Source organism: Chiloscyllium plagiosum, unplaced genomic scaffold (genome assembly GCF_037043375.1).
Source record: "Chiloscyllium plagiosum isolate Xiang-an unplaced genomic scaffold, Cpla_swu_hap1 HiC_scaffold_30, whole genome shotgun sequence".
Lineage (NCBI taxonomy): Eukaryota > Metazoa > Chordata > Chondrichthyes > Orectolobiformes > Hemiscylliidae > Chiloscyllium > Chiloscyllium plagiosum.
This window is the reverse complement of record NW_028270168.1, coordinates 8,575,079-8,591,053: the sequence shown is the minus strand read 5'-3', so window position 1 is coordinate 8,591,053 and position 15,975 is coordinate 8,575,079. Positions and strand designations below refer to the sequence as shown.

General features: G+C 41.7%; 2 protein-coding genes across 3 annotated transcripts in view; one reads left to right on the top strand and one right to left on the bottom strand.

Moving 5' to 3' along the window:
- The window catches only part of LOC122563496 (sodium/potassium-transporting ATPase subunit beta-1-interacting protein 1), a 591,744-nt gene that overhangs the window by 575,110 nt on the left and 659 nt on the right, over positions 1–15,975 (bottom strand). The window lies entirely within an intron of this gene.
- The window catches only part of LOC122563375 (uncharacterized), a 38,923-nt gene continuing 31,385 nt past the window's right edge, over positions 8,438–15,975 (top strand). For both annotated transcript variants that reach the window (XM_087976709.1, XM_043717115.2), the window contains exons 1-2: positions 8,438–8,783; positions 11,984–12,172. In XM_087976709.1, the coding sequence (XP_087832835.1) occupies positions 8,529–8,783; positions 11,984–12,172 (444 nt within the window). In that variant the 5' untranslated portion in view covers positions 8,438–8,528. The remainder of the gene's footprint in view (positions 8,784–11,983; positions 12,173–15,975) is intronic.

The window sequence follows — 15,975 nt, the reverse complement described above, 5'->3', positions numbered from 1 at the left end:
TGTTGCAGTGATTGCTGACCCCTAGTGAGCAAGTTCAACTCCAGCTCCCTCTCAGAGTATCCCACAATGTTACTCTCTTTTTTAAAAAAAATGAATAGACCATCACATATACAGGCGGATGAGAATTGGGCAGAAGTTCATCAAGTTGTATTAATGATGGAAGGTCAGTTAGAATTAAGGAAAACTCAAGCCAAAAATTTGGAATATTGCGCGCAATTCTGATCTTCCTATCGGGAGGATATTGTGAAACTTGAAAGGATTCAGAAAAGATTTACAAGGATGTTGCCAGGGTATAGGGAGGGGCTGAATAAGCTGGGGCTATTTTCCCTGGAGCATTGGGGGCTGAGAGGTGACCTTATAGAGGTTAATAAAATCATAAGGGGCATGGATAGGATAATAAACAAAATCTATCTGGGGTGGGAGAGTCCAGAACAAGAGGGCATACGTGTAGAGTGAGAAGGGAAAGATATAAGAGACCTGCGTGAGGGGGGGCAATTTTTTCCTGCAGAGGGTAGTGCATGTATGGAATAAGCTGCCAGAGGAAGTGGTGGAGGCTGGTACAATTGCAACATTTAAAAGGCATCTGGATGGGTATATGAATAGGAAGGGTTTAGAGGGATATGGGCTGGGTGCAGGCAGGTGGGACGAGATTGGGTTGGGATATCTGGTCGGCATGGACGGGTTGGACCGAAGGGTCTGTTTCCGTGCTGTATATCTCTATGACTCTGTGACTCTATACCAGTTATCCAGTCTGCTCATTTTCATGTTAAAAACACATAATAAAAACATCCCAATGGTTCAGGTAGGTCACTAGGCCCTGGCCTGTTCTCCCAGTCAATTAAGTCATGGCTGATCTGTTCACATTCCCAACTCCTCCAGAAAGACTTTCAACTCCTATGACTTTATTTAGGATCTCTCTGCCTTTAAAATATTCAAGGACTCTGCTTTCATTGTTTTGAGAAAGGGTTTCAAAAGACTCATCACCCTCTGTGAAAAAAAGTTTTCTCTTCATCTCGCTCTGAAATGGCCAACTCCTTCCTTATAAACAGTGACGCCAGATTTTAGCTTCTCCTGCAAGAAGAAACATCCTTTTCATATCCACTCTGTCAAAGCTGCTCAGGATTTTGTGTGTTTCAAACAATTCACCTCTTACTTCTCTAAATCCCAGTGAACACAAATGAACAGACTGTCCTTCTTTCCCTCGTAAGACAAATAGGCCATTCCAAGTACTGCTGTGGTTAAAAGTCCCTGAACTCTTCCAATGTATTTCCATCCTTCCTTAAATAAGGTAACTGACACTATACACAGTACGCCAGATGAAATCTCCCTAATACAGTGTATGATGGAAATATAACCTCTGTGCTTTTGTATTCAACTCCTCACAATAAATAATAACATTCTTAAAAACTCTGATCTCCAGCATCTGCAGAACTCACTTTCTCCTTCTTAAAAACCACACAACTCTAGGTTATAGTCCAATAGGTTTACTTGGGAGCACTTGCTTTCGGAGCGCTGCTCCTTCATCAGGTGGTTGTGGAGCATACCTGTGAAATAAACCTGTTGGACTATAACATGGTGCTGTGTGATTTCTAACTTTGTCCACCCCAGTCCAACACTGGCACCTCCACATCATAATAACATTCTATTTGCCTTCCTGATTACTTGCTGTATTTGCATACTTTGCTTTTACAATTCACACGTTAGCACACCCAGCACCAAAAGCTTTGCAATCTCTTGTAATTTTAATAATATGTATCTAGTTGATTCTTTCCACCATAAAAAGCATTCTCATTTTTCCCCATATTATACCCTATTTGTCTGATTTTTTTCCTATCATACACAATCTATCTTCATCCCATTATAGCCTTCTTGTATCCTCTTCACAACATAGTACCTCTCTTTGTTCTATTTCCAGAATTACAGCTATTTCTAAGATGATCATGGTATCTTCTAGAGCAAAGAACAATAGAAATACCTACTCAATTTATCTACCAGGTACTTGTTTTCTCTTATTAACTTCCAGGTTCACTTTCTTAGGCCAAGGTTCACTTCATCTCTTTTTAATTTTTAAATATCTACAGAAACTCTTACCTGTTTTATATATCTAGCTAGCTTTCTTTGGTCGTCAATTCCTCCATTAATATTTTTGTCATTTGTTACTTCTTTTATATTCTACCCAATGTTCTGACATGTCATCTATATTGTGCAATTACATACATGATGATACTATGACTTTAAGATGTGTATTTTGTCCTGGTTCTTTTGTTGAAAAAAGAGACAATGAGCATTTTTGCTCCAAAGCCAAAGAGGTAAACATGTTATAAGGCCTTTTTTAAAAGTTGTAACAACAGAAGCAGCCTGAATGGGTGGGGGCAAGCTTCCACAAAACAAAAATATTTAGCTTTAGCTTTCTGCATTTGCTGGGGTCTTGCAGCTGCCTGTGGAAGCTCTGATTCCTCTCTCTGCTCTAGCTAAAAGCTGGGAATCTCTTCCTGCTGTTAGAATTGCATGTGAGACAATTTGCCTTTGTCAAGGGTGTGTTTATAGGCTGTTACTATATTAGAACAGTTAATTAGTAGTTTATATATCTATTATTTTGTTAGGCATTTTGATAGAGTTACAGTTAAGGCAATTTTTTTTGTCTGTATTTTATATTTTGCATCAGTATTTGCTGTGGAAAAGGATATGGAAGATATAGACTGTAGGGAAATAGATGGTGACATCTTGCAAAATGTCCAGATTATAGAGGAGGAAGTGCTGGATGTCTTGAAATGGTTAAAGGTGGATAAATCCCCAGGACCTGATCAGGTGTATCTGAGGACTCTGTGGGAAGCTAGAGAAGTGATTACTGGGCCTCTTGCTGAGATATTTGTATCATCAATAGTCACAGGTGAGGCGCCAGAAGACTGGAGGTTGGCTAACATGGTGCCATGGTTTAAGAAGGGTGGTGAAGACAAGCCAGGAAACTATAGACCGGAGAGCCTGACCTCGGTGGTGGGCAAGTTGTTGGAGGGAATCCTGAGGGACAGGATGTACATGTATTTGGAAAGGCAAGGACTGATTAGGGATAGTCAACATGGCTTTGTGCGTGGGAAATCATGTCTCACAAACTTGATTGAGTTTTTTGAAAAAGTAACAAAGAAGATTGATGAGGGCAGAGCAGTAGATGTGATCTACATGGACTTCAGTAAGGCGTTTGACAAGGTTCCCCATGGGAGACTGATTAGCAAGGTTAGATCTCATGGAATAAAGGGAGAACTAGCCATTTGGATACAGAACTGGCTCAAAGGTAGATGACAGAGGGTAGTGGTGGAGGGTTGTTTTTCAGACTGGAGGCCTGTGATCAGTGGAGTGCCACAAGGATCGGTGCTGGGTCCTCTACTTTTTGTCATTTACATAAATGAGTTGGATGTGAACATAAGAGGTACAGTTAGTAAGTTTGCAGATGACACCAAAATTGGAGGTGTAGTGGACAGCGAAGAGGGTTACCTCAGATTACAACAGGATCTGGACCAGATGGGCCAATGGGCTGAGATGTGGCAGATGGAGTTTAATTCAGATAAATGTGAGGTGCTGCATTTTGGGAAAGCAAATCTTAGCAGGACCTATACACTTAATGGTGAGGTCCTAGGGAGTGTTGCTGAACAAAGAGGCCTTGGAGTGCAGGTTCATAGCTCCTTGAAAGTGGAGTCGCAGGTAGATAGGATAGTGAAGAAGGCATTTGGAATGCATTCCTTTATTGGTCAGAGTACTGAGTACAGGAGTTGGGAGGTCATGTTGCAGCTGTACAGGACATTGGTTAGGCCACTGTTGGAATATTGCACGCAATTCTGGTCTCCTTCCTATTGGAAAGATGTTGTGAAAGGGTTCAGAAAAGATTTGCAAGGATGTTGCCAGGTTTGGAGGATCTGAGCTACAGGGAGAGGTTGAACAGGCTGGGGCTGTTTTCCCTGAAGCGTCGGAGGCTGAGGGGTGACCTTATCGAGGTTTACAAAATTATGAGGGGCATGGGTAGGATAAATAGACAAAGTCTTTTCCCTGGGATGGGGAGTCCAGAACTAGAGGTCATAGGTTTAGGGTGACAGGGGAAAGATATAAAAGAGACCTAAGGGGCAACCTTTTCACGTAGAGGGTGGTACGTGTATGGAATGAGCTGCCAGAGGAAGTGATGGAGGCAGGTACAATTGCAACATTTAGGATGCATTTGGATGGGTACATGAATAGGAAGGGTTTGGAGGGATCTGGGCCGGATGCTGGCAAGTGGGACTAGTTTGGGTTGGGATATCTGGTCGGTGTGGACAGGTTGGACCGAAGAGTCTGTTTCCATGCTGTACATCTCTATGACTCTACTTATCACACAACACTTTACACTTTCTTTTAAAATCAGAAAATGTTAGGATCTGGACTATCTTCTTAACATATTTTGGAGTGGTTTGATCTGATTCATAACACAGTCACATGGGGAAATAACGTGGGAATAAACTGGGAAGAACTAATCTAATTACACATGATGTAGATACAGGAAATGCTGTTCCAAATAAGTAACATCCTTACGGACTTACTCCTGCAAAGTTGGTGCAGCTTCAAGAAGAGATTGGATGAATGCTCAAAGACTATATAATCAATGTGATTTGCAGCAAATAGAGCTCACCCATGGTAATGATGTCAAAACCGAATGGTACCCAATGATGATGTGTCAACTATCACAAAGTCAATGCTGTTACAAGATCTGATTCATATCCTATTCTACATTTGAAAAACTGTGTTGAGAAGCTGGGGCAAAGGACTTATGTTTCTAAATTGGACTTACCCAGAGGATACTGACAGGTGCCTTTTTCCAAAGAACGAAGGAAATTTCTGCTTTTGTGATACCGAATATACCGTACCAGTTTAAAGTCATACCATTTGGTATGAAAAAATACACCGATCACATTTCAAAGATAAATTCATAACTTTGGGATTACCTAATTGTGTGGTGTTCATCAATGATCTGGTGATTTTTAGTCAAACATGGAAGTAACATTTGGAACATCTATGGGAATTTTTCAATTGACTTTGGGAGGCAGGCTTGACTTTGCAAATGGCCCCACAGGATGTGAAAACAAAGGTTATTGGGGAGTTTCCCATACCATTGACAAAGAGGGAAATACTTTGATTCCTGGGATTGAATGGTTTCATCTGAAGTTCGTAATGAATTTGTAAAGAATTAACCATTAAACTAATTCTTTTCTTTTTATTTTGTCTGTACTTCGACTGCAGTGTAAAAATAAAGTAGGTTTTGCTTAAAGTTAAGTATTTGGCACATAAGGTCTTACACGTAAGGAAAAGTTAGGGTCAAGATATCTTCTTCATATATTTTGAGGGGGTTTGGTATAGTCCATAATACATGCTTTTCCTGTAGGTTTGATACTAGCCATAACCTTTTTAGTAAACCACCGATGATGGGTCCTCCCTCTTGGACTCATTTTCTTTTTCATTACAATGTATCAATCATGTGCATTCCAAAGTATCCCCTGAAGTATCTGCTGCCATACATCTTTTGGCCTAAACCTTAACTAACTTGCCAGTTCATTTTAACTAGCTGTATTTTCATGCGCTCATAATTCTCTTATTTAAATTTAAAATATTAGTCTTGGAACCACTCTTTTCTCTGTCAAACTGAATACAAAATTCAATCACATTACGGCTGTTGCTACTTAGGGCCATCTTCACTATGACAGCATTATTCCTATCTTGTTGCACGATAGTATGCCTAATTGTACTGTAATCTGCTCTCTGGTTGCTGTTCTAAGAAACTATCTGAAAAACATTCTAAGAATTTAACTAGACTCCTTCGCTCATCTGATTTTCCCAATCTATGCAAGTAAAAGTACCCCATGATTACTGCCATATCTTTCTATTAAACCTGTTATTGCTCTCTCTGTACTTTATCTTACTGCATAGGTATGTTAGGGGCCTGTGCACCACATCTACTAGCAACTTCTTAACTTTATCTTTCTCATCTCTAGCCAAGATTGCATTCCTCATTTAATTCCATAAAAGCATAAGATGTAGGAGCAGAATTCGGCCATTCGGCCCATCAAGTCTACTCTGCCATTTGGTCGTGGTTTATATGTTCCTCAAGTCCATTCTCCTGCCTTCTCCCTGTAACCCTTCATCCCTTTTCCAGTCAAGAACCTATCTATCTCTGTCTTAATTACACTCAATGACTTGGTCTCCACACAACCCTGTGGCAATTAGTTCAATACAGTCACCAATCTCTTGCTGAAGAAATTCCTCATCATCTCAGAGTCAACCCTTCAGGTGCCCTCAGGTCCTAATCTCTCCTACTGGTTGAAGCATCTTCTTCATGTCCACACTATCCAGGCCTCTCAGTATTCTGTACGCTTCAAGCAGATCACCCTTACCCTTCTAAACTCCATCTAGAACAAAGCTTCAACCCTCAACCATTCCTCATATGACAAGCCCTTCATCCCCAGGGTTATCCTTGTAAACCTCCTCTGGACTCCTTCCAACACCATCACATGTTTTCTTAGATATGGGACCCAAATCTGCTCACAATATTCTTAATACAGTCTGACCAGAGCCTTATACAGCTTCAGCAGTACAGCTCTGCTCTTACCTATCAGCCCTCTTAAAGTGAATGCTAACATTACATTTACCTTCCTAAGTGCCAACTAAATGTAAACCTGAAAAGAACACTGAGCTAAGACTCCGAAGTCTCTTTGTGCTTCAGATTTCTGAAGCCTTTCTACATTTAGAAAATAGTCTACATCTCCTTTTCCTCCCAAAACATTTGAATAGCACCACAACAACAATGGAATTCATTGGCATTTATCTTAAACAAAATGATCCCAAACTGTAAGGTAAAACAGAAACTCAACAGATATTTTCCAAACCAATCAGTTCAGAGATGTTATTAAACACCTCTGGAGCAGGTGGGATTTGAACCCAGGTTTCCTAGAATGTAGAATTCCTACAGTGTGAAAACAGGCCCTTCAACCCAGCAAGTCCACACTGACTCTCTGAAGAGTATCCCACCCAGACCCATTGCCATATTATTCTACATTTCCCCTGACTAATGCACCTAACACTATGGGCAATTTTTAGCATGGTCAATCCACCTAAACTGCACATCTTTGGACTGTGGGAGGAAACCGGAGCACCCGGAGGGAACCCATGCAGACACGGGGAGAATGTGCAAACTCCACAAAGACAGTCACCCGAGGCTGGAATCAAACCCAGGTTCCTGGCGTGGTGAAGCAGCAGTGCTAACCACTGAGCCACTGTGCGACCCTGTTTCCTGGTTCAGAGGTTGGGACACTACCACTGTGGCACAAAAGCCCCAACAGAAACTCAAAATTCTGTAGTCATTGATTCAGTTTGCTTGTGTTAATTGCCTGATTTCCAATTGTGAGTCTAAAGAGCGTGCAATAATTTGATTTGATTTATTATTGTCAGATGTACTCTGAATGGGGATGGGTGCAGCTCCAATAACACTCAAGAAGCTTGACACTATCCATGACAAAGCAACTCGCTTGATTGGCACCACAAACATCCAATCCCTCCACCACTGGCACTCAATAGCAGCAGTGTGTACGATCTACAAGACGCACTGCAGAAATTCACCAAAGATCCTTAGACAGCACCTTCCAAACCCATGAGCACTTCCATCTAGAAGGACAAGGGCAGCAGGTACTTGGGAACACCACCATCTGCAAGTTCCCCTCCAAGCCACTCACTACCCTGACTTGGAAATAAACTGCCATTCCTTCACAGTGGTTGGGTCAAGGTCCTGGAATTACCTCCCTATCGGCATTGTGGGCCAACTAGCAGCAAGTGGACTGCAGAGATTCGCAAAGGCAGCTCACCACCACTTTCTTAAGGGCAAGTAGAGATGGGCTATCAATGCTAGCCAGCCAGTGATGCCCAAGTCCCACAAATTAATTTTAAAAAAGGTACAGTGAAAAGTTTTGTTGTGTGCAATACAAGCAGATCATACCATTCAAAATGCATAACGGTAAGACAACAGAGCAAAGAATACAGTACAATGTTACAGCCGCAGAGAAGGTGAAAATCCTTGTATAAATCATGTTATTTGATCTTAAATTGATCTCTGAGATACTTAAAGAGGGTAAACTCCTAAATGCGTTGTGTCCATTTTCAAAGGACTGACTCCCCACGAGATTATTGTTTCTGCAGCAAATTGGAAATATACACCAGCCACTGGTGGAAATTTGGGAGGCCTTTGCACTCATGAAGAGGAAGATGAAACGAAAAGGTAGCAGGTTTGGCGCTGAGCCCAGTGGGGAATCTTCCGAAACAGCTGATCTCGGGAAGTTCCACACCAAGTTCTTTAGCTTTTTGTTCCGGGATTCTAGAACGGTGATAATTCTGTGACTCTCCAGAAAGGGGCTGTCGCTCAGATCGAAACATCTTTCAACACAACACCAAAAGTGTGTGTGTGTGTGTGTGGGGTGGTGAAAGAGGACCATGGCCGGCTTCTGAGCTGAGATTAACCATCACCAATGTCGTTCTGGTGTGGAGTTTTGGTTGCGGTAACGACAGCGTTCTCACTGAATGTGCTGTACCACGACTTGTTTGTCACTGAGCCCACGGATGATGCTATTCCCAAGAGCTCTTTCTTGGATCCACTATACCCTCCCTCCGGAAACTGGGTCACTCCCAAGAGCCTGGATTCCATTAGCTCTCCCGAGTTCAAACTCCACCAGCCCTTCACTGCCTTGCTGCCTGCTAAACAGTCAATTGAAATTCAGTTTGAAGTAAGTGTCAAGTCGATTTTTTTCTTGGTTGGGGAGAGTGTTGAAAAGGAACGATTGTGACACGAATTTCATTTGCATCCATCCGACAGTTTCACCGATTTCAGTAGAAGTCGCTTTCAAGGCTGTTACACAGCAACTGCGGCCACTTGGGTGTGGGGAAAGAACACTGCAAACAGTTTGCGCACAGCAAGATCCCGCCAATAAGCGCATGCTGGAACAACTCTGCAGCACTGGCGGCATCAGGGTAGAGAGAGTTAAAAATCAGAGGACACCATTATAACCTCGTGTTGTGTCATTTTTTAAAACTTTGTCCACCCCAGTCCAACACTGACACCTCCACATCATGTGTAGAGAGAAAGAGTTAACGTGTCAAGTCTCCATATGACCTTTCTCTTCATTTATGATAGATTTAGTTTAGTTATAATCACTTGAGTAAAGTATACTTGAACTAACTGCACAGAGGCTGCTTTTCTGTCACCAAATCACCCTTTATTTACTTATGCACTGTATATGGGCTGTGACCAGTCAGATCAAAGCCAGACCATATGCTAAGGAGACCTCTTGAATCTCCAATTTATTTGTTTTTCTCTCTTAATTTCCCCCACACTGCCACTGCACTCAAAGGGGGATCAAGCAGTAGTGATTATTTCTTTTCCCCGCACCACCCGTGTGGTCTGTACGTGAAGTGACACGGTAAAAAGACAACATGATGCTAAAACTTTATAATTTCCACTACCGGGAAAGCAACCATGTGGCTACTGAAACATTAACAATCAAAGCCTGATAAGGACAATGCTTATGTGAAAAAAAAACTAAAGGGAGAGAGTAAGAACTAAATCCCATATTACTTTTATTCACTAGTGAGGATTTGGGCTAGACCATTTAGGACAGAGATCCAAAGAGTGGAATTCATTACCACCGGAAGTAGTTGATGCCAAAAGGGGCGGCTGGATAGAGTACTTGGGGGGAACGGGATCAAAGGTTATGGGGAGAAAGTAGGATTAGGCCAATTGAGTCGGACGATCAGCCGTGACCGTGATAAATGGCAGTGAATGGCCTCGTTCTGCTCCTATCTTCTATGTTTCTATGTGCAATGTGGGTGTCACTGGCTGGGCTAACGTTTATTGCTCCCTCCCTAGTTGCCCTTGAGAAGGTGGTGATGAGCTGCCTGTTTGAACCGTCCATGTGCTGTAGGTAAGCCCATAATTCTGTTAAGGTGCGAATTGACTCTTCTTCAAAGTTCAGAAGAAGAGACATATAGCACATGAAACATTAACTTGGTGGCTCTCTGCACAGATGTTGCCAAACCTGCTGAGTTTCTCCAGCACTTTGTTTCAGGTTTCCGCATCTGCAATATTTTGCTTCTACCCAAGACAATAGTCTTGAGAGCAATTGCTCTATTCCTGTTGGCCCAGGCCACCTGCCTCCTTCTCAAAGTGGGAGCACTGGGGCCACAACATTGAGTTGATCAGGGGAAGAAGGAGGGAGTCTCACCTGGCCCAATTCCAGCAGTCGTCCAGGACAAAGACATCAGGGGTTTGGTTAGCTCAGGTGGATGGATGGCTGGTTTGTGATAACATGACACCAACAGTGCATGTCCAATTCCCATTCTGGCTGAGGTCAACATGACGTCCTTGCCTTATCAATCTCAATATACAACTGAGGCAAGGTGACCTTCTCATTAATCTTACTACTAGTACAAGCACTCTCTTTCTCTCTCTCTCTCTTTTTCTCTCTCTATCTCTCTCTCCAAAGAGAGAGCAGGTTCCAGCCATCTGTGACTATAATGAGTTTCACATCCAGTAGCTCAACTTCTTTTACTAAAGAAATGCCCTTTTAATATTCACAGAAGTAATGCAACTGAAACCATTTTGCAGTTCTGTCTGTGATATTTCTACAATCAGTTCATTCTTTTAGTCTTGCAATACCTCTGAATGGAAATGTGCAAATAGAAATCATTGGTAACTGAGAAAATCTTTACAATAAAGTCTCTATTAACTGCTCCAGCTGTAAAGCCAATAAAGATAGTCACTTAAAATGATGATTTGGTTCCTTCAGTTAATCAGTGATTCCAAAGCTGTAGATTAGCTTGACAAAGTCCAATCATGGAAATTAACAGCTAACTATGAGGTGAGCAGTAAGTGGCCAAGGAGACTGATCAATCAATAGAATTGAATTTGGTGGAGCCTGATAAAGTAACAATGGAACATCTTAAGCCCGGATTTACATCAAATTTGTTATTGAGTTGTGGTAAAGTTCAAAATGGTCTGGTTGATGCTGCATTTTCAGATTTGAAGAATCATTAATTCTTGCATTAAGCAATGTCGTTTTCTAAGTTTCATCAATAACATAGACTGTGTTATTCATTCTACACAGCAATAATTTCCAGAAGCTCAATCTGGCTAAATGCTGCCACAAAATGGATCTGAAATTATGTAATTGGGTGTCAATATTGACACAGTTTGAGCACAAGTCAATGATGGACTACTTAAGCTCCAGAAAGCTGGTCCTGATATTTTTCGTTTGACCTTGGAAAAACAATGAAACCAAGATCCCAAATATTTATATAGCCTACTAGTGTGCAATATTGGGCCAGCTGAGAAAGAAGTTTCTGGAATAAACCCCATTTCAATATTTTAGTATTGATTCTAACCAGATGAACAACGTAGAATTGTGAGTCCTGTAATGTTGGAATTGCAGTCCTCAAGATCCGGGATATTAACAGTGAATGTTAAAGATTTTGTGGCTCCATTTGTAGAACAGGAAATTCTCCAATTTTCCTGGTCATTATTCCTTCCTCAATCAGCACTTCACAGTGTCTGTGTGTATTTCACATCCCAAATTGCCCTTGAGTCGTGAGCTCAGCTCGGAGGCGGGGAGCATTCCAGGATTTTGTCTCAGTCACAGTGAAGGAATGATGATTCATTCAGAATGGTTTGTGACTTGGAGGGAAACTTACCTCAGACTTCCATATGGCTGCTACCCTCTAATCTCACTGATGTTTATGATTGCCATGAATATATGTGACATAGCAGGTCAAAGCAATATTATTAAAATATATATTTATATATTGGGTACATATATATTATATTGAAAAGCCAGATCTTAAAACCAGACAGGCATAATCATGGTTTGATCTCTGCCCTTTAATTTAGCAGCTGGAATCATTTTTTCTCCCCACATTTTCTTATTGTTATAAGGTACCAGAAGAAGAAGAAACACCAGAAAATGATGAAGAACCTCTCTCAGAGACTGGTCTAACAGTTATACAAACAGATCTATCTGTCATACCAACTGAGCCACCTGTCAAAAGTACTAAACAAGTAGTTTTCGACATTGTAGACATTGTGGACTTAGAAACAGATTTGGAAGAAGACTACCAAGATGATGTGAGTTTTGTGATTCAAAGAGATTGGATCCTTACCTTGCCCATTTGCTCTATCTGATGTTTGTGTGATGTCAATTTCCTGTTGTGCTCCAGTGTATTTCTTCCTGCTCTGCATCACTGCTTTAATTATTTTGCTGTTTTGGCTTTGTCCTGATTTACCTTTTAGTGGTGATCTGACTTGCAATGAGATGGAAGATTGCAAAAAAATGTGGACTTGAGTGGTTTTCCCCATCATGTTACCCCTGCCCCATCATTCCAAATATGTTCCTTACCATTTTACCTTCGTATGAAAAATTCCCTTCTCTACCATCACTAACTTTCTTGCCTACTTGGTCCGCCACAAATTCACCTGCACCTCCGCACACATCATTTACTGCATCCGCTGCACCCGATGTGGCCTCCTCTATATTGGGGAGACAGGCCGCCTACTTGCGGAACGTTTCAGAGAACACCTCTGGGACACCCGGACCAACCAACCCAACCACCCCGTGGCTCAACACTTCAACTCCTCCTCCCACTCCACCAAGGACATGCAGGTCCTTGGACTCCTACATTGCCAGACCATAGCAACATGACGCCTGGAGGAAGAGCGCCTCATCTTCCGCCTAGGAACCCTCCAACCATAAGGGATGAACTCAGATTTCTCTAGTTTCCTCATTTCCCCTCCCCCCACCCTGTCTCAGTCCCAACCCTCGAACACAGCACCACCTTCCTAACCTGCAGTCATCTTCCTGACCTCTCCGCCCCCACCCCCACTCCGGCCTTTCACCCTCACTGTATCACCCTCACCTTAACCTCCTTCGACCTATCGCATTTCCAACACCCCTCCCCCAAGTCCCTCCTCCCTACCTTTTACATTAGCCTGCTTGGCACACTTTCCTCATTCCTGAAGAAGGGCTTATGCCAGAAACGTCGATTCTCCTGCTCCTTGGGTGCTGTCTGACCTGCTGCGCTTTTCCAGCAACACATTTTCAGCTCTGATCTCCAGCATCTGCAGTCCTCACTTTCTCCTACTTGGTACATTGTCCATCATCCTGTTATTAGCTCCCTACCCACTCTTCCCTCTACCATTAGCTTCCACCCACTTCCACAAGAGTGGATCTTGAGAAGCTAAATACTGTCTCACCAGGAATCAGTTGTTTTAAACACTTCTCTCTGACATTCTCCCTGCCTCATAGGTCTAAGAAATTAAAACATTTCATAATCAGAACTCAGTGACCTTTACCAAATTCCAATAATGAGGTTGGCTTTACCATTTAACTCTTTTGAAAATGAAAATGATATTTATACAAATAAATGCACATATGTACTTTCTGACCATACAAGTGGTCAATGGATCAAATTCCTCATCTGCTATTCCTTTACATTGGGAAGTAATGTCTACCAATTTGTCCCAACCAGACAGGCCTTTGTGCTACAATGGTATTGTTCCTACTTTTGGTTTAGGAGGCCTGAATTCAACTTGCTCCTATTGCAGGGGTGGCCAATAGCATAAATAGCATCGGGGTAGGCCATTTGGCCCTTTGGGCCTACTCTCCCATCTAATATGATCATGGCTTATTACCCAACTCACCTTCTTCTCATACCCTTTGATCCCTTTAGCTCTAAGAATTATATAGAGTCATAGAGATGTACAGCATGGAAACAGATCCTTCGGTCCAACCCTTCACGCTGACCAGATATCCCAACCCAATCTAGTCCCATCTGCCAGCACCCAGCCCATATCCCTCCAAACTCTTCCTATTCATATACCCATCCAAATGCCTCTTAAATGTTGCAATTGTACCAGCCTCCACCACTTCCTCTAGCAGCTCATTCCATACACGTACCACTCTCTTTGTGAAAAAGTTGCCCCATAGGTCTCTTTTATATCTTTCCAATCTCACCCTAATCCTATGCCCTCTAGTTCAAGGCTCCCCAACCCTAGGGAAAAGACTTTGCCTATTTACCCTTTCCATACTCCTCATAATTTTGTAAACCTCTGTAAGGTCACCGCTCAACCTCCGACACTCCAGGGAAAACAGCCCCAGCCTGTTCAGCCCCAGCCTGTTCAAATCCTGCAACCTTGACAACATCCTTATAAATCTTTTCTGAACCCTTTCAAGTTTCACAACATCTTTCCAATAGGAAGGAGACCAGAATTGCACACAATATTCCAACAGTGGCCTAACCAATGTCCTGTACAGCCACAACATGACCTCCCAACTCCTGTACTCAATACTCTGACCAATAAAGGAAAGCATACCAAACACCTTCTTCACTATCCTATCTACCTGTGACTCCACTTTCAAGGAGCTATGAACCTGCACTTCAAGGTCTTTTTGTTCAGCAACACTCCCTAGAACCTTACCATTAAGTGTATAAGTCCTCTAACACCTTCTTGAAAACATTCAATGTTTTGGCTTTAACCACTTGCTGTGACATCGTCACAGGCTCACCACTCTTTGGGTGAACAAGTTTCCCTTTACCTCAGTCCTTAATGGCTGACCCATATCTTCAAACTGTGACCCCTGATTCTGGGCTCCTCAGTTATTGGGAACATCCTTCTTGCATTTATCCTGTCTAGTCCTGTTAGATTTTTTATCTCTGAACAGGTTTTTTTTAAGGAATCTAGTTTCTCTTGCCCATTTCTTCCTTTCTGACCTTAGGCCTCCTTTTCTGTTTTAGTACTCTCTGGATTTTAATGAACATAAAAAATGCTGCAGTGGACAGATTTTCAGAGCATCCACATTGTTATCTTGCTCTTGAGTTCATTCACACACAACTCTCTTCCTTTTCTGTTTTAAAAATAACATCAATTTTAACTCCCTAAAGCTGTTTAAAATTTGTCCTGTTGTTTTTCAAAATTACTTAAATAAAAGCTCTGAAGCATGAAGTTTTGGAAGGCAAAGAATGATATCCCACCAGTACAACTGACTGAATGTAACACATCCTGAGAAATTAAATAAGCCTTGCATAGCCAGATTGCACAACTCAAATTCATTGCATCGTGCCAAGATTTCAGGGGAAAAAAAAATCAGTCCAACTACAGGCTTTAGAGAGAGGTTGAGGCAATCCTAATAATAATGGTTAATTAAAGGATATACAATATTTTTAAAAATATGATCATCTGTTGCAACTTCACTTTAAATATATTGACCAAATAATCTCAGCTGAAACTTTGTAGAAATATAAGGACAAAGGAAGCTCTGCACAAAGATTGAGCAATCCCTCTGGTTGCAGAGTTTCACTTTCCCAATGACAGTTTAATGCTAAACCAAGTCAAGGGTATCTCCAGGCACATAACAGTAGCGATATCAGTACATAGGGTAAGCAGCCAATCATATCGACATACGCTCACTGACCAAAAAACAAAGCCTGAAGTACTTAATTTAGCCTAGAAGTGAAGAAAATTCAGTTAACGAAATAAACTATTATGTTTGGCTTTATATGAAAGCTAAATCAACAATATTAAAAATATTATTACAGTAAACCTTTGGAGTTTATCATAATGGAGAAATTTAATATTTTGCAAATACATAAATTGCTTTTCAAGGCCAGTAAGGATGTTTGGTTATAATTCTGAAGGCAGTATGCTATTGTAGCCCCTGTTACATCTCATCCAATGATGTTTTTACATTAAACTAGCAGCTTAAAAGTTGAGATTTCATGAATTTACTGCTTTCTTCAGTATTACACTCCAAGGCACCTCAACAATGCATCCAGCAGAGGAGTGTGGAGTCACACACAGTGACTTTGAGATTTTCTTCATCTGCATAATCTCCCAGAGTTGCTGCCAGTCTCAGAAACTGGCTGACAGTGAAT